This window comes from Suncus etruscus, chromosome 3, assembly GCF_024139225.1.
Source record: "Suncus etruscus isolate mSunEtr1 chromosome 3, mSunEtr1.pri.cur, whole genome shotgun sequence".
Classification (NCBI taxonomy): Eukaryota; Metazoa; Chordata; class Mammalia; order Eulipotyphla; family Soricidae; genus Suncus; species Suncus etruscus.
This window is the reverse complement of record NC_064850.1, coordinates 138,234,515-138,261,414: the sequence shown is the minus strand read 5'-3', so window position 1 is coordinate 138,261,414 and position 26,900 is coordinate 138,234,515. Positions and strand designations below refer to the sequence as shown.

The 26,900-nt window shown below is 41.4% G+C and overlaps 1 protein-coding gene across 1 annotated transcript in view; it reads left to right on the top strand.

The window, feature by feature from the left end:
* The first annotated feature begins 8,481 nt into the window (after nt 1-8,481).
* Nucleotides 8,482-26,900, top strand: part of CEP192 (centrosomal protein 192) — a 134,200-nt gene continuing 115,781 nt past the window's right edge. The window contains 6 exon segments of the mRNA XM_049770896.1: nt 8,482-8,686; nt 13,886-13,936; nt 14,993-15,139; nt 20,256-20,467; nt 24,427-24,525; nt 26,245-26,385. Of these exon segments, the coding sequence (XP_049626853.1) occupies nt 8,576-8,686; nt 13,886-13,936; nt 14,993-15,139; nt 20,256-20,467; nt 24,427-24,525; nt 26,245-26,385 (761 nt within the window). The 5' untranslated portion in view covers nt 8,482-8,575.

Here is a 26,900-nt window from a genome sequence, read left to right as displayed (position 1 = left end):
AAGGAGATATATAATTTCAAATCGACCCATGATGATAAAAGTTTTGATAATTCCATTTGCCTTTGTGCTATAAAAATGATATGAAGTAAATTTGCATGGAGGCCTTATGGTGGTAGATGGGAGATTGGAGCACTGGTGAAGTGAAGGCCACACTGGTGGTGGAATTGATGTTTGAATATATATTGCCTGAAGTGACTGTATAATGAACAACTTGGTAAATCACAGTATTACAATTAAAATAAGGAAAAAATTCCTAAGTAATCAAGTATATAGGCACTTAGTAACTTGACTCTTATAAGCATTTTTTGGTAGGAATATTCAATGCTTGTATTTTGGATATCTCTCTTACTACAACATGCCCTTATATTAGGACTTCTTAAACTTGTTCTACCTACCTATTTTTAAAATATAAGAAGATAATAAGTGGGGGCGGAGAGGTAGCACAGCGGTAAGATGTTTGCCTTAGGTGCCGAAGGACAGTGGTTCAAATCCCGGCATCCCATATGGTCCCCTGTGCCTGACAGGAGCGATTTCTGAGCATAGAGTCAGGAGTAACTTCTGAGCACTGCTGGGTGTGACCCCCCAAAAAACAAAAACAAAATAAAAAACAAAACAACAACAAAAAAGATAATAAGTGATGTTCTAGTATGCCTCTGAAAAAAGAACTGCTTATGGGTTTATGTCTAAACATACATGATAACTAATTTAGAAAAATTCTTTTCTTTTCTTCTTTTTTTCTTTGGAAGAAATCGCTAAGAGTATGTGGATGGACTAATTTAGAAACTTTTTATTTTTTGGGTTTTTTAAAAATAATTTTATATTTATTTATTTATTTTTAAACAGGAGAGAAAGTGATTTTTTTTCGGTTTTTGGGCCACACCCGGCGATGCTCAGGGGTTACTCCTGGCTGTCTGCTCAGAAATAGCTCCTGGCAGGCATGGGGGACCATATGAGACACCGGGATTCGAACCAACCACCTTTGGTCCTGGATCGGCTGCTTGCAAGGCAAACGCCGCTGTGCTATCTCTCTGGACCCTTTTTGGGTTTTTTTTTTGGGGGGTCACACCCGGCAACGCTTAGGGGTTTTTCCTGGTTCCACACTCAGAAATCGCTCCTGGCAGGCTCAGGGGACCATATGAGATGCCGGGATTCGAACCACTGTCCTTCTGCATGCAAGGCAAATGCCTTACCACTGTGCTATTTCTCTGGCTCCTAATTTAGAAAATTTATCCAAAATTATTCTACATCTTTATGTAGAAATATAAAAATATCAGTTAGGATTACTTAGATATACAGAACCAACAGGATACAGTATAATATGCAATATTATACACATATATACATAGTATAGTATATACACACATATGTATAGTATATACATACACAATGCATGCATTTATCTTAGGTAATATTCACTTATATAATTGTAAGGGGTAGCAAGTATGAGATACATAAAGCAAACTGATGGGCTTGAAATTCAGGACTTTATGTTGTAGTCTTTTTTTTTTTTTTTGATTTTGGGTCACACCGGTGACGCTCAGGGGACACTCTTGGCTCTCAGGGGTTACTCCTGGCAGGCTCAGGGGACCATATGAGCCGGGAATCGAATCACCCTCAGTCCTGGTCAACTGCGTGCAAGGCAAACGCCCTATCATTGTGCTGTGTCTCCAGTCCCTTAATGTTGTAGTCTTAAAGCTGCTACAAACAGAGCAAGTAGGTAGATTAGAGGCTCAGGCAAGATTAGTCTTCTGGCAGAATTCTTTCTATTTCTAGGAAATTTGAATCTTTTATTAAGACTTTCAACTGAATGGAAAAGTTACATCCCAATACTGAAGGAAATCTCTTTGGCTTAGTTTATTTAAGAGCAGAGATGTTAACCAGAACTCAAAATACCTTTGGAACAATCAGACATGATAACTTAATTAAATTGACACATAAATCAAGTACAACATTAGCCTCATTTGTTGAAACAAGGACAGCAATTAGTACTGGAGAAAGGATATTTAAGGAACAGAAAGGAGCTCTAGAGTTTCTAGGGTGCCTGTCACACTCTTATTTCTCCATCTAGTTTGCAAAAACATATTTGATTAGTGAAAATTCAGTTTATGAATTGTGGTATGTATATACTATGGAGTGCATATTTACCTTTTCAAAGTAAATGGCAGGATTAGAGAGATAGTACAACAGGTAAGCTGTTTATCATGTATGCAGATGGCCTGTGTTTTATCCCTGGCATCACATATAGTCCCTGAGTCCACCAGAAATACTCCCTGAATGTAGGAATAAGCCCTGGGCACTGCCAGATGCTCAGATGAACACCTGTGAGGTCACTGAGAGTGTTGGCACTCAGCTCTCTGCTTTTTGATGTTGAAACTTCCAACATCGGTAGTCTAAGGGCCCGTGATGGCAAGTCATGGGCAAAACATTTTTTTTGTCAGACCCGGCAGCACTCAGGGGTTACTCCTGGCTCAGAAATTGCCCCTGGCAGGCATGGAGGACCATATGGGAAGCTGGGATTCGAACCATCTCCTGGGTTGGCCGAGTGCAAGGCAAACACCCTACCACTGTGGTCCCAGGCAAAACATTTAATTCGTTGAAGATACATAACATTGTGTTGCCAAAGCATTAAAAAATTAAATAAATAACAACTGTTGGGGCCTGAGCAGATATCATGCTTGCCTTGTATGCACTGGGCCTGGGTTCAATCACCAGCATCCCATCACATGCCAGGAGTAGTTCCTGAGTGCAGAATAAGGAGTAACCCTCGAACATAGTAACATAGTAAGGTGTGGATATAAAATAAAATAAAATATAAACAACAACAACTGTTTAATTTCCCACTCTTCTGGGGTTAGAAGTCTCTTGCAGTTATTAATCTATTAGAAACTTCATGTGTTCTATTGCTTCTGATGAATGCTCTCAATATATTTATACTCAATAGATATCAAGCGAGCACCACAATTCAGAAGTATGTGAGCACAATAACCAAGGGTATGACAACCAGCCAATAAAATAATCAAATGAATAAACCATGGAGGGGTACATGGTAACAATTGTGATTTTGGGGCAAGGGAAGTTAAATTGTAAGATGGATGGGGTTTCAACTACTTGCTATAAGGGAACTTGAACTACATTATTGTATGGTAAAATATTTCTTACAGCAGTCTTAAAATAATTATGTTAATGTAAAGAAATAGCAAAGAGAATGAGAAAACAAGTTACAGTTTGGAATATTTGTAAAGGACATTTTTGATAGAGGATTTTATCTAAAATATACAAAGATCTCTTAAAACTCAAGAGCAACCTAATAAAAATGTATTTCACATATATTTTTATATTTTTTATTTGCCTTGCAAATGTAATACCCTAGTTCAATCTCTGACAACACACACACACATACACACACACAATATAGATAAACATAAAAAGGTGCTTCTTAGTAAATTACCGGGAAGTCATAAATCAAATGAATAAAATAACATCATATACCTATAAGAATAGTGAAAATCCAAAACTCTGACTAAACTCAGAAACCTTGAATAAAATCCAAAAGTGAAAAAAAAGATCAAAAGAAAAGAAAAGAAAATATTCACAAATCAAGATCCAGAGTGACAGCATAGCAAGTAAGGCTTTGCATGGGGTCGATCCGGGTTTGAGGCCTGGTCACCTGAGCACCACCAGGAGTAATCCCTGTGCACAGAGCCAGGAATAAGTTCTAAGCACATCCAGGTAAGGGCCCAAAACAAAATAAAACAAAAAATGGAATATATTCGCAAGCCATATATCTGACAAGAAATTGATAGACATATGCTAAACTGGTTAAAATCTGGAACTCTGACCACACCAAAAGCTGGTGGGGATGTGGAAAAACAGAAATGCTTTCATTGGGCTTGGAGTGATAGTACAATGGGTAGGGCACTCCTTGGCATCTCATATGGTCCCCTACACCCTACCAGGAGTGATTCAGAGCCAGGAATAACTTCTGAGCACCACCTGGTGTGATGAGAGGAGAAAGAGAGAAAGAAAAAGAGAGAGAAAGAGAAAGAGAGAGACAAAGATAGAGAGACAGAGAGAGACAGAGAGACAGAGAGAGTCAGAGAGAGACAGAGAGAGAAAGATCTGAAGGGAAATAAAATGCCATTAAGTAGATGAATAGATAAATAATGTGTACACATCCAGACAACTGAATGTTATTCAGTGTTAAAGACATACATTATCAGTCCTAAGGAGATAGGACAGGAAGCATGTTGGCTGTTTATCTTGCGTGCTGCAGACCCATGTTTGATTCTTGTCACTATCAGGAGTAATTCCTGAGATGATTCTAGAGTCAGGATCCCTGAGCACAACAGTATGATCAAAACAAACAAAATAAAATAAAGTTATATGTTATCAGCTCCAAAAAAGACAAGTCAGAATCTTAAATGAGTATTACTATGTAAAAGAACTCTCATAAAATCTACATGATTGTAATAATTTGACAATTTGGAAAGGCAAAATCCATAGATTAGGAGGAAACATAAGAGTTGTCAGGGTTGAAGGGAAGATGGGGTGCAGATTGTGAGAGGGAGGCTTGGAAAGACACTATTCCTGGCTTTGTGTTCAGGAGTGACCCCTCAACCATGTTTGACAGAAGCTGTTATACAAGAGGCAAATGATCTACTTCTTGTCCCATCCCAGAGCAGAGAGTTTTCAAGGCAGCGGAACAGTTCTATATAATACTTCAATAGTGGGTTCATGTTATGCATTTGTCAAAAACACATAGGATGTGCAAAACTAAGAGTGAAATCCAAGGTTAATAATAGAATTGGGGGGGGGGCGGAGAGGTGGCGCTAGAGGTAAGGTGTCTGCCTTGCAAGCACTACCCAAGGAAGGACCGTGGTTCGATCCCCTGGCATCCCATATGGTCCCCCTAACCCAGGGGCAATTTCTGAGCGCTTAGCCAGGAGTAACCCCTAAGCATCAAATGGGTGTGGCCCTCCCCCCCAAAAACCAAAAAAAATGGGATGTGGGGTGATAAGGACGTGTCTTTATAAATTCATTAGTAGTAACAAATGTACCTCTTTATCAGTATCTATCAGTTCTAGACTCTACCCATTTTCTGTTCAATTTTTCTGTGAAACTAAAGTTGTTCTCAAATATAAAGCCCATGAGGGTTTATAAAAGAATCCCCCAAGCTTCATTTATTCAGTGCCTCCCCCAATACTCTCTGGCAACAGCTGCTCTATTTACTGTCCCTAAACTTAAAATAAATGACTTATGTCTTCTATCTTCTGACAAATTGAACTCCATAGTTCATGTTAACAACTGAAAGGAAAGGGCAAGAAGAGAAAGGTGGCCAGAGAGGTAGTTTAGGGATTAAGGATCATATATGGTAACAACCTGGCATGGTTGGGCAAGACTTCACCCTCCCAAATAAAAGAAACAAAAAAAATAAAGGTTAAAAAATAAGATAAAAAAATAAGATCAATGGCTAGAGATGTAGTACAGTGCCTTACATAAGGTCAAACAAGGTTCAATTCCTGGCATCCTATATGGTTCCCTTAGGCCAGGGGTCTCAAACTCGCGGCCTGTGGGCCGTTTGCTTTGTGGCCCGCAGCTGGCCTTCAAATATCGCAGTATTCGTGATTATTCGCTTACTGAATAATCGCAATAAAAATCTCATTAGTAAGAAATTTTTTTTTTTTGCGATTTTTTATTGCGAATATTTGGTAAGCGAAATCTCTTATGTGGCACTGCCTCACCCCAACTTTGCCTCCTGCAGCCCCCAGGTAAATTGAGTTTGAGATCTCTGCTCTTAGGCTGCCAGGAGTGGTTCTTGAGTGCAAAGCCAGGAGTTGGCCATGAGCACCATGGGTGTGTCCTTCAAACAACAATAAAAATGATCAAGAAAATTCCAGTAAGACAACTGATTAATTTCTTAACTTCCATTGTAGTTTTCTGTGCACACTCCCAGGGGACTAATCTCTCTCTCTCTCTCTCTCTCTCTCTCTCTCTCTCTCTCTCTCTCTCTCTCTCTCTCTCTCTCTCTCTCTCTCTCTCTCATGAAGCTCACCACAAAGAATGGTGAGGGCACTTAGAGTAATAACTACACTGAGAACTATCATAACAATGTGAATGAATGAGGGAAGTAGAAAGCCTGTCTAGAATATAGGCAGGGGTGGGGTAGGGAGGAGGAAGATTTGGGATATTAGTGATGGGAATGTTGCACTAGTGAAGGGGGTGTTCTTTACATGACTGAAACCCAACTACAATCATATTTGTAATCAAGGTGTTTAAATATATTAATAAAAACATTTTGACAAAAAATCAATAATAAAAAATTGAAACTAGGACCATTGAGATGCCCAGAATCTAACCCAGTTGGCTGCATGCAAGGCAAACACCCTACCCCTCTGCTATCACTCTGGCCCCTTGGTACTAACTTCTTGAAAAGTTTGTAGCCTGATAAATAACTTCACTGTGACTCATATTCTTGTTATTTCTAGCCTCAATCTAAAATTCAATCCCCATATCTCTACAGGCTCAATTTCTTAATGGTTTGAAATTTAGTCTCTCTTATCCCAAACCCCTCACTACTTTCTTCCTATTAACTTTATCTCTAAGCCATCCAAATGCTGGGATTTAATTTAATTTGACCTTTGCAGAGCATTCCTTCCTCTTTGGTGTTTACTGGATCCTTCAGGAATTTTTCCTTTTTCTTTATTTTTGGGCAACACCCAACAGTGCTCAGGGCTTAATCTTTTTCCCTTTGGCCACCTTCCCAGTTAATTTTTAATATTTATTTATCTCAAAGAGGCCCCACCCAGAGGGTTTGGGGATTAGGGCACTATTACCAGAGGTAGGGAAACTCAACATGGTTGCTGGGGCCTGACAATTAGTGCTTAGAACAGTGGAGCAGGTGGTGCCAGGATCAGACTTGGGGTGTATGTGTGTGAGTGTGTGTGTGTGTGTGTGTGTGTGAGTGTGTGTGTGTGTCTCCCATGTGCCATGCAGTGACCACTCCTCTTTTTAACCACATCTCTGACTGCTGCAGTGCTCACATATGTGCTCACCCATGGTACATCTTTTTAGGAGAAGGTACTGACCAGGGGCTACACTTTTCCTTGTGGTGCCAACACCTGGCGAAGGTACGTGTAGAACAGGGATCAGAGACAGCAGAGCTGCTAGGCAGGCACACTTGACATTGAGATGTTGAACTCAGACCATGCTTGCTAGGTCAGAGTTCCAAAAGAGCTTCTTCTTCTTGGTTGAGCCTAAAGTCTTTTTTTTTTTTTTTAATTTATATTATTTTATTTTTTTGGTTTTGGGGTCATACCCGGCAGTGCTCAGGGGTTACTTCTATGAAATCACTCCTGGCAGGCACAAGGAGGGTGGGGTAGGGGAACCATATGGGATGCTGAGATTCGAATAACCAACTATCCAGGATCTGCTGTGTGCAAGGAAACGCCCTACTGCAGTGCTATCTCTCTGGCCCCAGGGCCTTCCTGGAAGTCTTCACACTTCTCTTCTATCCTGCCATCCTCCTAGAGGACTTTCACAAGGAGAACTTTCTAAGACTTGTGTAGTAATTTAAACATTTTGACCAGGAATTTTATTATTTATTTATTTTAGGTCATACAGGGCAGTACTCAGGACTTATTCCTGGAGTGCTTGGGAACCATATAGTATGCTGGGAAGCAAATTAAGGCCTGCTGCGTGCAAGGCAAACGCCCTACGCGCTATATTCTCGTTCTGGCTCCAGATTAGGAATTCTCAGTTCTGCACTCCTGCTCTTTGACCTCCATAACCTTTGATTTTCCCAGTCTCAATTCATCTCTCCTGGGTCCATATAGATCCTGGACTCCCTGGAGTCACAGTAACTTCAGTGTCTGCTCCAGGCTAAAATTCCCATTATTCATCTCAACTAGTACTGCCTGTCGAGGGAGAAACACATAGAAACCAAAATGATAGAATCCTCAAGTTTTTTTTTTTTTTTTTTTTTTTGGTTTTTGGGCCACACCCATTTGACGCTCAGGGGTTACTCCTGGCTATGTGCTCAGAAATCGCCCCTGGCTTGGGGGGACCATATGGGACGCCGGGGGATCGAACCGCGGTCCTTCCTTGGCTAGCGCTTGCAAGGCAGACACCTTATCTCCAGCGCCACCTACCCGGCCCCAGAATCCTCAAGTTTTTAATTAAAAGTTTTTTTTAAGTCTTTAATTTTTCTTCACCTTCTGTCTACACAATACACACACACACATATATATATTTTTTCTTTTAGTGTTTGGTCCACACCCGACGGTGCTCAGAGGTTACAACTGGCGGGATCCTAGAGATCATCTGGGAGACCGGGAATCGAACCTCTGTTGGCTGCACGCACGCAATGTACTCCTACGTCTCACAACGTCAACCCGGAAATGCCAGGTTAAGCTGAGAGCTTCGCAGGGCATGCTGGGCCATGGGCGTCACGTGACGAACGAGGGGCGTGGCCAGACGGTAGCGGGCACGCGCGTAAAGCACGTAAAGCGCCGCCGCGTCTGTGGCCCCTCCGGAGGTGGGAGGAACCCACGGAGAAGGCGGGGACCCGGCGGAAGCCATGTTTGTGGCGCGCAGCATCGCGGCGGACCATAAGGATCTCATCCATGATGTCTCTTTCGACTTCCACGGGCGGCGCATGGCGACCTGTTCCAGCGACCAGAGCGTCAAGGTGCGGCGGGGGCGCCGAATCCGGAAGGAAGGGGAAGCAGCGCGTGCGCGGTTTGTTCTCAGAGCGAAGGAAGGAGGGGGGGGAGTCCACCCGTCCGGAAGGAGGCCGAGCTGACTCGGAGGCACTTCCGGCGAGCGCACTGTGCCGAGAATCCCCGGATGGCGGGGAAGCCCTGGCCGTGGGCACGCCGCGCCACCAGGTCGCCGCAGATTGTGGAGTCATCTGGCGCTGGGCTCGAAGCGGTTGCAGTGTGCTTGCGCAGACCGGCAGCGCATGCGCATTTCCGCCGCCGCTGGCTCACGCTGGCTCCTGGCTGGACGTGCAGATGCGCTTCATTGACCCCCGAGCAGCCTTTTCGTCCATTACTGTTCTGGAGCCCTTGCTTGATGCGAGCTTGCTTGCTTTCTTTTTAATATTTTTATTTAAATACCTTGATTACAGACATGATAATGGTTGGATTTCAGTCATGTAAAGAACACCCCCCTTCACCAGTGCAACATTCTCATCCCCAATGTCCCAAATCTCCCACCTCCCTACTCCACCCCGCCTGTACTCTAGACATGCTTTCTACTTCCCTCATTCATTCTTATTGTTAGGAAGAGTTCTGATGCGAGCTTTCTAAAAGTTCTGGTCGACGTTTATCGACTGCTTTTTAACAAGCCCTAAAATCATTAATAGGAGATTGCAGTTTGGAAATGGGCACACATGAGTATATTTGAAGATGAAAATGAGAGTGTAGATTATTTTGCAAGAAGATTACTCGCTCCTATTTTTTCAGTCTGGTTATACTGGCGATCCCTTAAAAGATTTTTTTTTATTATTATTAACGAGTAGTTTTAGTTTTTTAAATGGTGCTGCCGGATTCATGGATTCATTATAGTGTTAAGATCCTTATGAGGCCTTTAGGTCAATTTGAAAAAGTTAATTTTGTGATGGCAAAATGATTTTTAAGTGTGCATTGCAGTTCAATGACAGTAAGTCCAGCATTCACTTGGCAACCATCACCCACGACATTCTGCATTCTTAGATATTTTTTTCCTTCATCCTAAACTGAAACAGCCTAGTAAGTCCATTTCCCACCTGGCCCTTATGGCTCACCCCTGTTCTGTCTCCCAACTTCTCTGGTCAGGGTTTGTCATAGAAATTAATCTTTTGTATCAGGCTTATTTCACTTACCCTTAATTGGTAGGTACATTTATATCACATATATATCAGGTGGTGGTGGTAGTTAAGGATATTTGGAACTCTAGCCCATAAAGCATGTACTCCAATTCTAAGCTGTCTAAGATTTCACTTTTATTTTTCAGAGGTGCCCAGGGCACACCGCCACTGAGAATCTCCTGTGTCTCAGATTCATTGTTAAAAAGGAATAAAAAGGGCCGGAGAGATAGCACATCGGTAAGGCGTTTGCCTTGCATGTAGAAGGACGGTGGTTCGAAACCCGGCATCCCATATGGTCCCCCGAGCCTACTGGGGGCGATTTCTGAGTGTAGAGCCAGGAGTAACTCCTGAGTGCTGCCTGCCGAGTGTGACCCAAAAACAAACAACAACAACAACAACAACAGAAACAAAAAAAAAAAGAAAAAAAGGTCACTGATTCAAATTTCACCATCCCATATAGTCCCCTGTGCCTGCCAGGAGTGATTTCTGAGCATAGAGCCAGGAGTAACCCCTGAGCGCAGCTGGGTGTGACCCAAAAACCAAAAAAAAAAAAAAAAAAGGAGTAACATGTTTTTGTGTATATAACTTTTTGTTTATCCATGATCCATCCACCTTTTGGCTATTGTGAGTAAATAATGTCATTACTATTATTACTGGATCTTGAAGTAGGTGTTTCAATTTGTAGATTACAGATTTCACTGTTGCAGTGAAATTTCTTAATGGGTTTTTAAAAATACACATATTTTGGTGTTACCTCTTATGGGGAGGCTCTCAAGCAGTTTTGAGGGCCATTTCTGGAGATTATCAGAAGCTGTCTGGTCTTGATGGTGCAGTGCTTGAGTCCACAGTATGTTGCTGCTTGGCCAATGATACTGGGGCTGCCATTGTGAGGATGGGAAGGAGGTGACAGGACACCAAACTTGGGTCTATTGCATGCAAGGCACCTTTAAACTATTTTTCTGACCCATATATGTGGGTGTATAAATAAAACATTTTACTTAATAAACTGGTTTTAGTAGAGAAACTAAGTGATAGATTTTAAAAATTCTCAAGAAAACTGGCAAATTGATTTTTTGAAGGTCTTACTATATTATATATTTCCAGGAACAGTATTGCCCATGTCGATCACTAGCATTACATTTCCTTTAATTAAAAAAAATTGGGATAAGGTACTTATATCATAAAAGTTACCATTTTAACCATTTAAAGTTTACAGCTCAATAGTATGGAATGCATTTATATTTTTGTGCAGCCATTATCATTATCCATCTCTGAATGCTTAAATCCAACAGTTGCTTCCCATTCTTACAATGTCTGGTACATATCATTCTACTTTATGTCTTTCTTTATTTTTTTTTTTTTTTTTTTTTGTTTTTTTTTTGTTTTTGGGGCCCACCCTGTGACGCTCAGGGGTTACTCCTGGCTATGCGCTCAGAAGTTGCTCCTGGCTTCTTGGGGGACCATATGGGACGCCGGGGGATCGAACCGCGGTCCGTCCTAGGCTAGCGCAGGCAAGGCAGGCACCTTACCTCCAGCGCCACCGCCCGGCCCCACTTTATGTCTTTCTGAGTTCGTCTACTTTAGAACTTCATGTAAGTGGAACTAGCAATATTTGGTTTCCTGGATTTAGCTTATTTGCCAAGAAGTCTTTGCTGTTCATACACATTATAGCATATGCCAGGATTTCTTTTTGAGACTAGATTAAACACTCTATTGTATTGAATGTACCATATATTTTTTATTGTTCACATTCTTGAACTTGAGCTGATTTTACTTTTTTTTTGTTTGTTTGTTTTTTTGGGCCACACCCGGTGGTGCTCAGGGGTTACTCCTGGCGGTCTGTTCGGAAATAGCTCCTGGCAGGCACGGGGGTCCATATGGGACACCGGGATTCGAACCAACCACCTTTGGTCCTGGATCGGCTGCTTGCAAGGCAAACGCCGCTGTGCTATCTCTCCTATCTCTCTGGGCCCCGATTTTACATTTTAACTTGTGAATAATGCTGCAATGAACCTGATATTAAATAGCGATTTCTTCACAATCCAGTTTCAGTTCTTTTGTTATAAATCCAGAAGTGGTATTGCTGGATCATGGTAATGATATTTTCAGTTTTGAGGAAACTTACAAAATTTATGGTCATCTAAAGCCTATTTCTAGTGTTCCATGGGCCAACATTTTAGGATTTAATTATTTTAGCTTTTTTCTGGTTGGAAACTTTGTTTTTTTTGTTTGGGGGTTGGGGACAGGGCAAGCTGTGCTCAGGGCTTACACCTGGTTCTATGCTAATGGATCCCTCCTGGTGGGGCTCCTGGGACCATATGTGGTGCCTGGGATCAAACCCAGGCCAGTTGCATACAAAGTTAGTGCTCTACATGTTGTACTATCTTTTCGGCCCTTCAAAAAGTTTTTTTTCCTCCCACTTTCCTCCCCCTCTGTTTTTATCCCTTTGTTGCTGTGAGAGAGGTCTGCAGCTGCCAGGCTTGGTTGCATTGACCCCTCACTGGTGCCTCAGGCAAGCAAGGCCTGGGCCTCTACCCTGAAACTATTTCTGCCCTACCCCCCTTGGGCTTCAGTTGGTGCTGCCATTCCTGTTCAGAGAGATAAGCAGAGTAATTGTTTATAACAAAATTCTAACTGTTGTGCTGCATATACAAATTTTTGTGGGTACATCAATAGTGTGTGAATTTGTTGGCATAATGTCACATTTTAATTTCCCAGTTTCTGAAATTAGGTGTATCTCATTTTAGTATCTAAAGGATCAGTATGAGGTTTAGTTACATCAGTTATCACACTTCTTGGTTAATTTGATCCAGATTGTGGGAATGAGAAAATACTTTGGGAGTTGAAAAGTACATGTTGTTACTGGAGTCTTTTTTGGGGTGGGTAGGACTATTCAGTATTACTTTCATGTTCGTTGCGTATTTGGTTGATCCTCATTACTTGCAGATTCTATATTTGTAAATTTTCATGTTTGCCAAAATTTATAAAGTCCAAACCAATACTCAGGAACTTTATCACTCAAATGAGCAGAGTGGCAGAAAATTGGCATTACTTAGCATGCTATTTCTCAGTTGATGTCTTAACTGCCTGGCTTTCTCATGGTATGTTTAGTGCTGTTTTTTTTTTCTTCAAAGTTTGTTCTTTTTATCATTTCAAAATTTAAAATGGTTCAGTGATGGTGCTGACTTGTTTCCTAAGTGCAAGAAGACCCTTTTGGAGAGCTATGTCAGGGAATATATATTCAAATTCAAATATAGTGCTGTTTGCCAGGAGTTCACTGATAACAAATCAGTAAATGATTCTTTGATCCCTGCTGGGAGTAGACATCAGCACTCCCTGGTGTGATGCTCAGAAGTCGCTCTAGGCAGGCTCGGGGGACCATATAGGATGCCGGGATTCGAACTACCGTCCTTCTGCATGCAAGGCAAATGCCCTACCTACATGCTATCTCTCCGGCCCTATGTCTTCACTCTTAGTGCTTAGACTAATGTCTGAGACCTCAGGTTCTTGTCAAATTTAGATTGATGATATGAATGTTTATTTCCTGGTTTAAGTTAAGCTTGCATATTTTGTTCCCCTCTGCAGGAGTCCTCAAACTTTTTAAACAGGGGGCCAGTTCACTGTCCCTTAGACCATTGGAGGGTCTGACTATAGTAAAAACAAAACTTATGAACGAATTCTTTTTTTTTTTTTTTTGGTTTTTGGGCCACACCCATTTGATGCTCAGGGGTTACTCCTGGCTATATGCTCAGAAGTCACTCCTGGCTTGGGGGGACCATATGGGACGCCGGGGGATCGAACCGCGGTCCGTCCTACGCTAGCGCTTGCAAGGCAGACACCTTACCTCTAGCGCCACCTTCCCGGCCCCTTGAACGAATTCTTATGCACACTGCATATATCTTATTTTGCAATGAAGAACAAAAGATACAAATACAATATGGGGCCATAGTTTGAGGACCACTGGTAGAGGCTACATTGTAGTTAATGTTTTTTACATTCATTTGTTGACATTCTTTGCCTAAATATTTATTTTTATAGGTCTGGGATAAAAGTGAAAGTGGGGAGTGGCATTGTACTGCTAGTTGGAAGGTGAGTATTTTTACAGTTCAGTTTAATTACATCATCATATATACATTAAGTTGATATTTTTATTATTTTTCAGTTTAATGTAATTAATGTTTATCTGTTCAGTGATTTATTTCGTTTGGTAAAAATATAAAGTCAAGTATGACAGAAATATACTTAAGAAAATTTGTAGTTCTTGGAGCAGGAGAGATAGTTTAGTGGGTAGTGTGTTTGCTTTGCATTCAGTAGACCTAGGTTTGATATCCAGCATCTCATATGATCTTCTGAGTACAGCCTGGTGTGGCCCCTAAACAAACAAATTAAAAAAAATGTAGTTTTGGGCTGGAGTGATAGAAATGGGTAAAACACTTGCTTGCATGCAGCTCAACTGGATTCACTTGCAGACACTGCAACTACCCTGAGCATAGAAAGAGGAATTAGTCCTGAGCACTGCTGGGTATGCCCTAATACAAAACAAAACAAAAAAGGTCATTTTATAGTATTATGGAAAGTAAAGAACATAACTATTTTTATATTTTTAGTAATTTAGTATTACGTATTTTTCCCCTTCATATATTTTATGTGTATGATGCACACTTGGCAGTCCTTGGAGCTTACTCCTGGCTCTGCTCAGGAGTCATTCATGGTGAGCTTTGTGGGGGGAACCATATGGGATGCTGGGGATTGAACATGGATCAGCTCTGTGCAAGGCAAGTGCCTTCACTTGTATTATCTCTCCAGCCCCTCCCTTTACATATATTTTAAATAGTTGTCATGTTTTATATATGTTTGTTTATATGTTTATTTATTGTAGCATTTGGGCCACACCCACCGGTGCTCAGGGCTTGCTCTGTGCTCAGGAATAGTGCACTCCTGGTGGGCTTGTGGTTGGCTATGTATAAGGAAAGTGCCTTAGCCACTAAGGTGCCTTGCATGCAACAGGCCCAAGTTTTTCTGGCCCCGACTTTAACTTTTGAATTAAATGTTAAATTGGATAGATAGTAAAATGATCTATCTGGTTTCCTCCGAGTAAATGTGAAAAATAGTGAGTCATCTCGGATTTTCTTTTTAATTCATCAGACACATAGTGGATCTGTGTGGCGTGTGACATGGGCTCATCCTGAGTTTGGACAGGTTTTGGCTTCCTGTTCATTTGACAGAACAGCTGCTGTATGGGAAGAAATAGTAGGAGAATCAAATGATAAACTTCGAGGACAAAGTCATTGGGTAAGACTTTTATTACTTTTTTCTGAGGTCTAGAGCCAAGTCCCCCTCATTGTTCTGAGGCATAGAATCAGAGTCTAAGAGTTTTTGTTAGTCATTTGGCTGTTCTTTTTTTTTTTTTCTCACACATACTAAATATATTTCACATATACACTCATGTACACATGAGATGATTGTGCTTGTTTGTTTTGGGGCTACAGTTGGGATTGCTTATGGGTCAGTCCAGAATTGGGGGACTATATGGAATACCAGGGATTGAACCCTGGGCATTTGTATGCAAGGTAAGTACCCTATCTGCCATACTGTTTATTGCTTTGGTCCCAGCATTTGTCCTCCAACCCCAACTTAATTTCACTTAGTCTGACCCTTCTAGTTCTGGCCATATTGTAAGCAAAAGGGAAGATATCATGTTTTCTAATAAATATTTTATGTTTTCTAACAGATGTTTTCTTATACCCTATTACACCTTTTATCTACTCATCTGTTGTGGATAATTGTTTTTTTTTCCCCATGCCTATCCCATAATAGCACTGCAAGCTGTGTGCATGTTTTTATTTTTTAATTACCCTCTTACCTGCCCTATTCCTTGAGCTGCTGTTGCTGCCGCCATGATGGAGTTTTGCTTCCTTTCTGGGGTCACATGCTTTCAATTGCAGTACGCAATTTAGTGGTGGGGGTATAGGCAGCAAGGTACTCACAGAGCCTGTGTGTCAGCTCCAACAGTATTCATCCTGATCATGCTTGAGCTCAGTTATGTGGGGGTTGCTGGGGCCCAGTGGTACTGGGAACCTGTTGTCTTTAAAACTTTCCTGGTCTTCAATTTAATTCCCTACAAAACAAATATAGCTGGCAATGAAAAACAAGTTAGGAGGCTGGAGAGATAGCATGGAGGTAGAGCATTTGCCTTGCATGCAGGACAGTGAGCTACTTAATGGTAAGGAGTAAACGTGGATCCTTGTGCATAGAAGAGTGTGTTCCAACTCTTTTCACTGTCTTTTTGGTCTCTTCCTGCTATTTTTTAATATTGTATTCTTTGAACATTCTAAAAGAATACTAAAAGACTTTTAAAATAATATTTTTAGGGGCTGTAGCGATAGCACAGCGGTAGGGCATTTGCCTTGCATGCGGCCAACCCGGGACAGACCCCGGTTTGATTCCCAGCATCCCACATGGTCCCCCAAGCCTACCAGGAGCGATTTTTGAGCACAGAGCCAGGAGTAACCCCTGAACTCCGCCGAGTGTGGCCCCAAAATCTAAATAATGTTAAAAAATATTTTTAATATTGAAAAATGTTAAAATTTAATTATTTTAAAGAATATTAAAAGAATTCTTTTAGTATTTTAATATGCTAAATTAGATATAGTTTGGGAACTGTAGGTAGTAAATTTGATTTTAAATGTCATTGATATATTCTGTCAAAACTAATTTTATTTAGGCAAAACTTTTATGCATAAAATAGCTTGTTAAACTTTTTCCTAGGCATTGGGATTTTGTAGTTGTTGCATTATCTGCTTTGTGTCATTTTTTTTTTTTTTTTGGATCTCACCAGCAGTGCTCAGGGGTTACTCCTGGCTCTACGCTCAGAAATCGCTCCTGGCAGGCTTGGGGGACCATATGGGATGCCGGGATTCGAACCACTGTTTTTTTGCATGCAAGGCAAACACCTTACCTCTATGCTATCTCTCCGGCCCCTTGTGTCATTTCTTGACCTTTACTAAGTACCTTATCTTAAAAGTATAAAATGGTGGTCCAAGTAGGATTAACTTTTATATGTGTGAGGGAAGAAGTTGAATTGCTGTCAAAGAATTTTAATTCACTTTATTATTGGTATAGCATAATTTGCAAAAATAGATCCTCTGAAAATTTCTAACATTTTGTGGTTTTAAGACCAATCTGCTTAAGAGAGTGATTGTAAGGACAAGGGGACATTGTTCAGTGGTTAGAAATGCCAACCTTGGGGCCCGGACCTGGGTTACCCGACCCCCCTCTCCCCCATTCCTCCGGATCTCCAGGTGGGTTTCTGGGAGGAGCTGACGGGGCACCCTGGGTTTTCCCCACTCCCAGGCCGGGCCGGGACACTGGCCTAGGGTGGGGCTCCAGTCCCTGAGCTTCGGGCTTGGGAGGGTCTCTCTCCCTTCCCGGAGCAGGATTTTTAGCCGGCACGGACGGGCAGCTGGCAGGCCCCCCATGGGCCAGCGGCCTTTTGGTCCGGCCTAGGGTCAGGGGGGCCCGGACCTGGGTCACCCGACCCCCCTCTCCCCCATTCCTCCGGATCTCCAGGTGGGTTTCTGGGAGGAGCTGACGGGGCACCCTGGGTTTTCCCCACTCCCAGGCCGGGCCGGGACACTGGCCTAGGGTTGGGCTTAGGGGGTAGAGTTTGATCTGGTGGGTGGCAGATAGCTGCTCAGCTATACTCAGTCTGTCACTGGTAATTTCATACCAGTCTACATTTTGCAAACCGCTCGGGGGCTAGCGCCCCCGCGCGAACATTTGCTCCTTCCAACCATCAGTACCCCAGATTTACCCTTAACTTCCGTAACACATAGTTCTAATCTCTGACCTAAGACATACAGTATATCTAACAAAACCCAGAACTATTTAGAAGGACACAAATTGAACACATATATCTTTTGAATATTTTATGGGTATTTTCTTTAACTGATGTAACTCTCTATATATTCTTCTACCATGATGTTTCTATTCACTTTCATCTTGTCTATTCTTTGTAAGCTGTTCAGTAAGGATTGTTGGTGGAACTGTCCCTCAGTTTGATGCCTATGATTGAACTATGTCATGGAAATTGCACGTCTTGTTCCTATTGCCTCCAGATGCACCAATAACGCCCCATGGCATTGATCCTTGTTTGCATAGACACATTAAAATGGGAAAACACCATACATACAGATAAGTTCTTATCTAATAAATCTCAGTACAATGTACCTTACACCCTGAACATTGATATAATGACCTGGCACAGGCCTCAGAAGAATGGGCATCCTCCATTCACGCCGGAACCAGGCAAGCTATCTACGAAACATCTAAGGTCTTTTACAGCAACAGCTGGAAGCAGTCCTCTACCAGGAAAGACACTACCAAGGGTCTGACATCGACCCCCTAAAAAGAGACTTCCGTTTACACTGAGAAGACTTGACAACATCAATGACCTGCTCTACAGGACATGGTTCTCTCTAGTGCCCCTTAAGTGTGAGGTGAAACGAGAGGATGCTCTGCACCATCCTGACTGCAATATGGGATATGCAGACTCCAGGATCTTTAATACAGAAGCATGATACCAACAACAGAGACTATGTGAGGAATGGAGGTGTATTGCCACTACAGACGATGACTTGAATTGGACAAACTAATTTGCCTGGAGCCTAGAGTCAGTCCTGTGCCAGGAAACTTCAGGGTTAAGGTCTCCTTGTATTTAGACCATAATTTGTCTTTCCATGTCCCTTATGTTTTGATGGGCCTATGCAAACAAATGCCACTTTAATACCATTTTTACTATGTTCCCTTGACTCCAATTCTTAAGAAAAACAAGCCACTAAAACTTTTGAGGTTAACTTAAACTAGTTAGTATGTACATGGAACTAGAGAAATGTACTTTGCCCTCAATGTTTAAGGAGCTACATAAGTATAATGTCTTTAGATTATATTGTGTGCTGCTAAGAAATAGTATGTACTACAACTAGGGATTTGAGGGACAAGAAATTGTATTGTACATGGGTTCAGTTTTGTTTTTCTTAATGCTCTTTGTCTGAAAGTTCAAGGCTGGGATATCATCGATGGGACTACCGAGAATTCTGTTTATGGGTGATTGGGCTTCCACTGTAACTTTACCCTGTCCTCTTCTTTACATCTTTGTTGTCATAATTAAAATAAAAAAAGAAATGTAAAAAAAAAAAAAAGAAAGAAAAATAAAATTATAGTATGATAGAGCTGGTTACCAGAAAACAACCACCAAAAAAAAAAAAAAAAAGAAATGCCAACCTTGCAGGTTGAACGCTATGAATTCATGATTCAGGTACAAGTCTTGAGAATGTGCAAGTCTCTTGACTGGATGGCAGGATGGATTGTGATCTCTAGACACAGCCAGATTTTTGTGTGCAAGCACTACCACTGAAGTGTGTAGCTTCTGACAAATACCACAACTGAAGTGTGCAGTGACTGTAATCACCAAGGTCGGGTATGTGAGCTCCATTACTAAAAGTGTGTGTGTTTGAGTTTGTGCATTCCAGTCAGCACTGAAACTACAAGGGGAGGTAAAGGCATTTTGACATGATTAAATAGTTAGATTTTCTAAGGCCAATTTTCTTCTGCCTTCAAACAGTAATTACAGATACCTAACTTGTTTTTCCTTTTTTTTTGGTTTTTGGGTCACACCAGCAGCGCATGCTCAGGGGGTTACTCCTGGCTCTACCTACATTCAGAAATCCCTCCTGGCAGGCTCGGGGGACCATGTGGGATGCCGGGATTCGAACCACTGTCCTTCTGCATGCAAGGCAAATGTCCTACCTCCATGCTATCTCTCCGGCCCCCTAACTTGTTTTTCATTGCCAGCTATATTTGTTTTGTAGGGAATTAAATTGAAGACCAGGAAAGTTTTAAATAACCTTCAGACCAAAAGTAAATGGCAGAGATCTGTGTGATGTCAAATTTGCCCTCTTCACTTTTTTTTTTTTTTGGGGGGGGGGTCACACTGGCGGCTCTCAGGAGTTTCTCCTGGCTCTGCCCTCAGAATTGGCTTCTGGCAGGCTCAGGGGACCATATGGGATGCCAGGGATTGAACCTGGGTCTATCTCGGGTCATTTGCTTGCAAGGCAAGCGCCCCTACCATCTGGCCCCTCTTTCCACTTTTCTAATCTTTAATTTTTGTGCATTTGTTTAAGTTTTATTTTGGCGGTGGGGGGGGGGGTCACACCCGGCAGCGCTCAGGGGTTACTCCTGGCTCAGTGCTCAGAAAGCGCCCCTGTCAGGCACAGGGGACATATGAGATGCTGGGATTCGAACCACAGTCCTTCTGCATGAAAGGCAAACGCCTTACCTCCATGCTATCTCTCCAGCCCCTTGTTTAAGTTTTATTGTTAACTTTTAACATTTAATCCTTGTTTTTCAGGTTAAGAGGACAACTCTAGTGGATAGCAGAACATCAGTTACTGATGTGAAATTTGCTCCCAAGCATATGGGTCTGATGTTAGCCACCTGTTCAGCAGATGGAATAGTACGAATCTATGAGGCACCAGATGTCATGAATCTCAGCCAGTGGTCTCTGCAGCATGAGATCTCATGTAAGCTAAGCTGTAGTTGTATTTCTTGGAACCCTTCAAGGTAAGTATAACACAGCAAACCCTGATAATAGTAACTAGTAAAGCTATTTAGCTAAGTGTTTGATGCATACTTTCCTTTAAAAAGCTTTTACATGATCTTTAAGACTTCCTGGGCCCGGAGAGATAGCACAGCGGTGTTTGCCCTGCAAGAAGCCGAAGCAGGACCAAAGGTGGTTGGTTCGAATCCCGGTGTCCCATATGGTCCCCCGTGCCTGCCAGGAGCTATTTCTGAGCAGACAGCCAGGAGTCACCCCTGAGCACCGCTGGGTGTGGCCCAAAAACCAAAAAAAAAAAAAAAAAAAAAAAAAGACTTCTTAGAATTGCTTAATGGCTTGAGGTAATAAATACTAAAATTAATATTTTAGGCAAAGTTTTTTTGGGGGAGTTTCTGGGTCACACCTGGCAGTGCTCAGGGGTTACTCCTGGCTCAGTGCTCAGAAATCACTCCTAGCAGGCTTGGGGGACCATATGGGATGCTGGGATTCGAACCACCATCCTACCTCCATGCTATCTCTCTGGCCTGGATTTTATATATTTTTTAAGGTTTTTATTAGGAAAATTTTAGATGTATCAAAAGTAGTAACAGAAGTACAATAACCATTTTTCTACTTATATTTGATTATCACTGAATTTAATCTTCATTTCTCTAATATTATTCAGAGACTTTATTTGGTCTTTAAGATCCCTCGTCTGTGTTTAGGTGAATGCTTGGTACCATATAGTATTTATTTTTTGTAAGGACAGAACTAAATTTTTTTAATTACTCCCTTTTTTTCAGTCACACTCAGCAAAGCTCAGGGGTTACTTTTAGCTCTCCACTCTGGAATTCCTCCAGGTGATGCTTGGGATCATTAGTGATCTGGCGATGGATCCCTGGTTTGCTATGTTCAAGGCAGACAGTCTATCTACTGTCTGTACTGTCTCCAAATCCTTTGAAATCTCAGTATTTGTTATTGTGGGTAGAGAATTTTTTTGAGGAATCTAATTAGAATATTTTACAATTTGTGTTTGTGAAATTAAAATCAGTTGCTCTTGTGTATAGTTGTTCTATACATTTGCTTCAAAACTTGAAATAGCATGGAGGTAGGGTATTTGCCTTGCATGCAGAAGGATGGTGGTGTGAATCCTGGCATCCAATATGGTCCCCCGAGCCTGCCAGGGGCAATTTCTGAGCATAGAGCCAGGAGTAACCCCTGAGCACTGTTGGGGGTCACCCAAAAAAAAAACAAACAAAAACACCACCACCAACAAAAAAACCCAAAAATTGAATTAGCCAATATTAAATCTCATTTTTAGGTCAACTAATCAGTTTTAACCCTAGTGTATTTATTTTTTGTTTGCTTTTGTTTTATTGGGGGGAGGGCACACCTGGCAGTACACAGGGGTTATTTCTGGCTCTGTACTCAGAAATCAATCCTGGCAGGTTCCGGAGACCATATGGGATGCCAGATTTCGAATCCCAATTCAGGTTTGTTCTGGATCTGCTGCATGCAAGGCAGACGTCCTACTGCTGTGTTGTCACTTTGTCGTCCCCCCCCCCCCCCAGTGTATTTCTAGAGACATTTTAATCAATTCTTTAAAGATAAAGTTGTTTGCCTTAATGATGCTGACCTAGGTTCAATCCCCAGCACCACAGATGGTCCCTTTAATCCTGTGAGAAGTGGTCCCAGGGCTGGAGAGATAGCATGGAGATAGGGTGCCTTGCATGCAGAAGGATGGTGGTTTGAATTCTGGCATCCCATATGGTACCCCATGCCTGCCAGGGGTGATTTCTGAGCGTAGAGCCAGTAGTAATCTCTGAGTGCTGCCAGGTGTTACCCAAAAATTAAAAAAAAAAAAATAAAAAAGAAGTGGTCCCAAAACAAAAAAAAGGAAAAACAGAAATTAAAGTGATTACTTGATTTTTCTTTTTACCATTTTTATTGAGGTGCATGATTTACATGGTTCCAATAGCAGACCCTCTGCACTGTTTTCCATCTCCAGTGTCCCAAACACTGGTCTTCCACTCCCACCCACTGCATGAAACACTTCTGTCTGTGCAAATGAGATAAATCTTAACTCAGGTTGTTAATCAGGATAATTCATAATTTTAGATCATGTTATTGTAAATATACTTTGTGTATAAACAAAATATTTAATATGTATAGGCAATGGTTTTTAGAATACTAAAAATAAAGTTTATGTGGTATAGAGAATATTGTAGAATCGACATCTCTTTGGCCAATAACTTTATTTCTCTGATACTGTGGTTTACTTAGTTTTTCACTTAGGTAAAGGGAAGCTTTAGAGAGCTTCAATAAAACCAAATTATTTATTTATTTATTTATTTATTTATTTATTTATTTATTTATTTATTTTGTTTTTGGACCATACCCGGCTTTGCTCAGGGGTTACTCCTGGCTGTCTACTCAGAAATAGCTCCTGGCAGGCACAGGGGACCATATGGGACACTGGGATTCAAACCAATCACCTTTGGTCCTGGATCGGCTGCTTGCAAGGCAAACGCCGCTGTGCTATCTCTCCGGGCCCCATAATCCAAATTATTTTCTATTACATTATAAATTAATCAGGGTAAGGGAGGGAGGAAATGGAAAACTTGTAGGAATACTAACAAAAATGTTTCAACAATAAGGTTTGTTGTCATGTCTTTATTTTGCAATTTTTTAAAAAAAATTTTTAAAGTGCTTATTGGAGCCCTTTTTTTTTTGTTTTTTTGTTTTTTGTTTTTTTTTTTTGGCCACACCCATTTGATATTCAGGGGTTATTCCTGGCTAAGCACTCAGATACCTTACCTCTAGCGCCACCTCTCCAGCCCCAAATTTATTTATTTATTTATTTATTTATTTATTTATTTATTTTGGTTTTTGGGCCACACCCGTTTGACGCTCAGGGGTTACTCCTGGCTATGTGCTCAGAAATCGCCCCTGGCTTGGGGGGACGCCGGGGGATCGAACCGTGGTCCGTTCCTTGGCTAGCGCTTGCTTGTAAGGCAGACACCTTACCTCTAGCGCCACCTTCCCGGCCCCAAATTTATTTATTTTTAATTTTTGTTTTTGGGCCACACCCGGTGATTCTCAGGGGTTAATCATGACTCTGTGCTCAGTAATTGATTGTTCCTGGCTTGGGGGACCATATGGGATAGGAGAGGATTGAACTGCGGTCTGTCCTAGGTCAGCAAATGCCCTACCGCTGCACCACTGCTTTGGCCCCTGGCCCTTAAATTTTTTTTGTTTTTGTTTTTGTTTTTTTTTTTTGGTTTTTGGGCCACACCCGTTTGACGCTCAGGGGTTACTCCTGGCTATGTGCTCAGAAATCGCCCCTGGCTTGGGGGGACCATATGGGACGCCGGGGGATCGAACCGCGGTCCTTCCTTGGCTAGCGCTTGCAAGGCAGACACCTTACCTCCAGCGCCACCTACCCGGCCCCTTTGTTTTTGTTTTTTTTTGTTTTTGGGCCACACCCGGCGTTGCTCAGGTCTTACTCCTGGCTGTCTGCTCAGAAATAGCTCCTGGCAGGCACGGGGGACCATATGGGACACCCGGATTTGGATTCGAACCAACCACCTTTGGTCCTGGATTGGCTGCTTGCAAGGCAAACGCCGCTGTGCTATGTCTTCGGGCCCTTAAATTTTTAACATTATTTTCATCTCATAGGGTTAATAATTTTCATTCCATAGTTAATCACCAATTTTTCAGAAAGAAAAATTCTAATATATAGATGTCGTAAAAAATATCTGTTGAAAGCTTGAAGTCTTTACCTTAGGAAAATGTGTTTTGAGCAATGAGAAAGAATCTTTTTTACAATCCCATGTTGAAACGACCTACCTTCTCAGTTGAGGCTTTGGTAGGTGATGTGATGCTTTGTGAGTTGTAGAGCAACTTGATGTCAATTTAAAAAAAGTTGTCTGAAGTATATTAGTTTTATCATTAAGTCTAATGTGTCACTATGCTTCATTTTTAGCTCTCGTGCTCATTCCCCTATGATAGCTGTAGGAAGTGATGATAATAGTCCAAATGCATTGCCCAAGGTTCAGATCTTTGAATATAACGAAAACACCAGGTTAGTACTGCTTTATTTTTAATTATTCTGAATGATATCTGATTAAAAAAGTTATTAGCTGTGAATGAACACTTATTTATTACTTGTTTATTTCCTTTGATATCATAGGATGCCTTTTTGTTTTTTGCTTGTATAGTTTAGAAATAAATGATGTAGGAGAAAGTAACTGAGTTTTTATAATGTGTTTATTATGTTGTAGGGGGAAAGATTATAAAGATGGTGATGATTTTTATAAATGAGAAGAATCAGGATGCTAAGAATTTATACTTGAGGGGACTAGTCTAGTTAGAGAGACAGGAAGATTCACCTGGAAGAAATCCTGTAGGATGAGTGTAAGTTAGACAATAAAGTAGAAAATTTAAGGTAGAGAAAGCTTCGTGTACTATGGCTTGTACACAAGAGAGAGCCATTATTTTCTTTTGTGATTGGGAGAGAATAGTCAAGGGAATGTGGGCGAACCTCTAGACCAGAGGTCTCAAACTCGCGGCCCATGGGCCGCAAACGGCCCTCCATACAACATTTTGTGGCCCTGCCCTAAAGGAATCTTTGCTTTGTTTTGTTTTGTTTTGTTTTAGTTGTTTGGGTCACTCCCCCCAATGTTCAAGGCTTACTACTGACTTTGCACTCAAGGATCACCCCGACTTTGCCTCCTGCGGCCCCCAGGTAAATTGAGTTTGAGACCCCTGCTCTAGACCTTTTGTTCAGGGGGCCAGAGCGATAGCCAGGCCAACCCTGGACAGACCCAGGTTTAATTCCTGGTATCCCTTATGGTCCTCTGAGCTTGCCAGGAGTGATTTCTGAGTGCAGAGCCAGGAGTAACCACTGAGCACCACTGAGTGTGACCCAAAAAACAAAAACCATAAAGAAATATTCAATGTTTATATATATATATGCCAGAGATTGAACCCAGTTTGCTCTGGTTCCTGACCTTAGGTATTTGGTTTATTTTCGTATCTTGGCCCTCTTGTACCATTTGCTTCAAAAAACTGGGTGGTGCGTACCTTTTTAGAGTAACGTTTTTGTATTTTTGGGATAGATGACTCAATACATTTTTCAGAAAAGTGATATTATATTTCATTCTAATTACGTTAATGTTACATTTTAAAGAAAGTAAAGGAAAGATTCTGGAGTTCCTTAGTATCCTAGGTTTGCCATAACAAATTACTAAAAACTATTCTTTCACAGCATGGAAGCTAGAAATATAAAGCCAAAATCCTGTTGGGATTACCTTTTCTTTTTTCTTTTTTTTTTTTTCCTGTTTTGTTTTTGGTCATACTGGGCAGTGCTCAGTTGATTACTCCTGGCTCTATGCTCAGAAATTACTCCTGTCTTGGGGGACCTAATGGGATGCTGGGATTGAATCTGCATCCGACCTGAGTGGAATTACCTTTTCTGAGATTCTTACCTTGTCCTGTTTGAATTGGCTCTAGAAGTTCCTTTTTCTGTGGCAGTAGAACTTCAATTTTCCTTCTTGTTTTCTTTCATAAAAATAAGAATTTTGAGTTTAGAGTCTGCCTCAAATCTGTAATGATCTCATCCCATTGTCCTTAATTATAGCTACAATGATAGTTTTTCCAAATTTGGTATCATTTATAGGTTCATGGTCAACTACACATTTCATTGTGGGCCAAATAAAAATAAAACAGGTTCCTTGACAGGGTGATACACTTTTTCAAATGTTATTTTTGAAATTTTAAATGTGAATTATGTTTTTAATAGGAAATATGCAAAAGCTGAGACCCTCATGACAGTCACTGACCCTGTTCATGATATTGCGTTTGCTCCAAACTTGGGCAGATCTTTCCATATTCTAGCCATAGCAACCAAAGATGTGAGGATTTTCACACTGAAGCCTGTGAGGTGAGTTCTTGAAAAAACTATTACTTTTAGATGCTATTTGTGATGCTCTTTACTCTTTTGTCTGTGGAGTACAGGCAGCTGTAATTGCTGATGAACATGTCATGTATAAATATATGGTTCTAGGGGTTGAGGAATTGAGTAAAAAGTAAGTTTATTTTTACTTGTGTTTTATTTAGACGAGTTCTGTGATTTTAAGCTTCTGAATTAGTGTTTCTTGCATTCTGGGTGGGGGAACTCTGTAACAGTCCTGTGGGCAGTAGTAGTTTCAGGTGCTGTTGTGGAGGCACTTTCATAAAGATGCTGAGTGTTGAGTTTTTTATTTTATTTGGGGAGGGGTGGTATATGCAGTAGTACTCAGGGCTTGGACCTGCACTTAGGGATCACTTTTAGTGGGGTTCAAGGGTCTATATGGGATGCCAGATATTGAACCCAATTCCGCCACATGCAAGGCAAGTCATATGCAAGACCTTATCCCATGTACTATCACTCCAGTCCCTTTTTTGTTGTTATAAGGG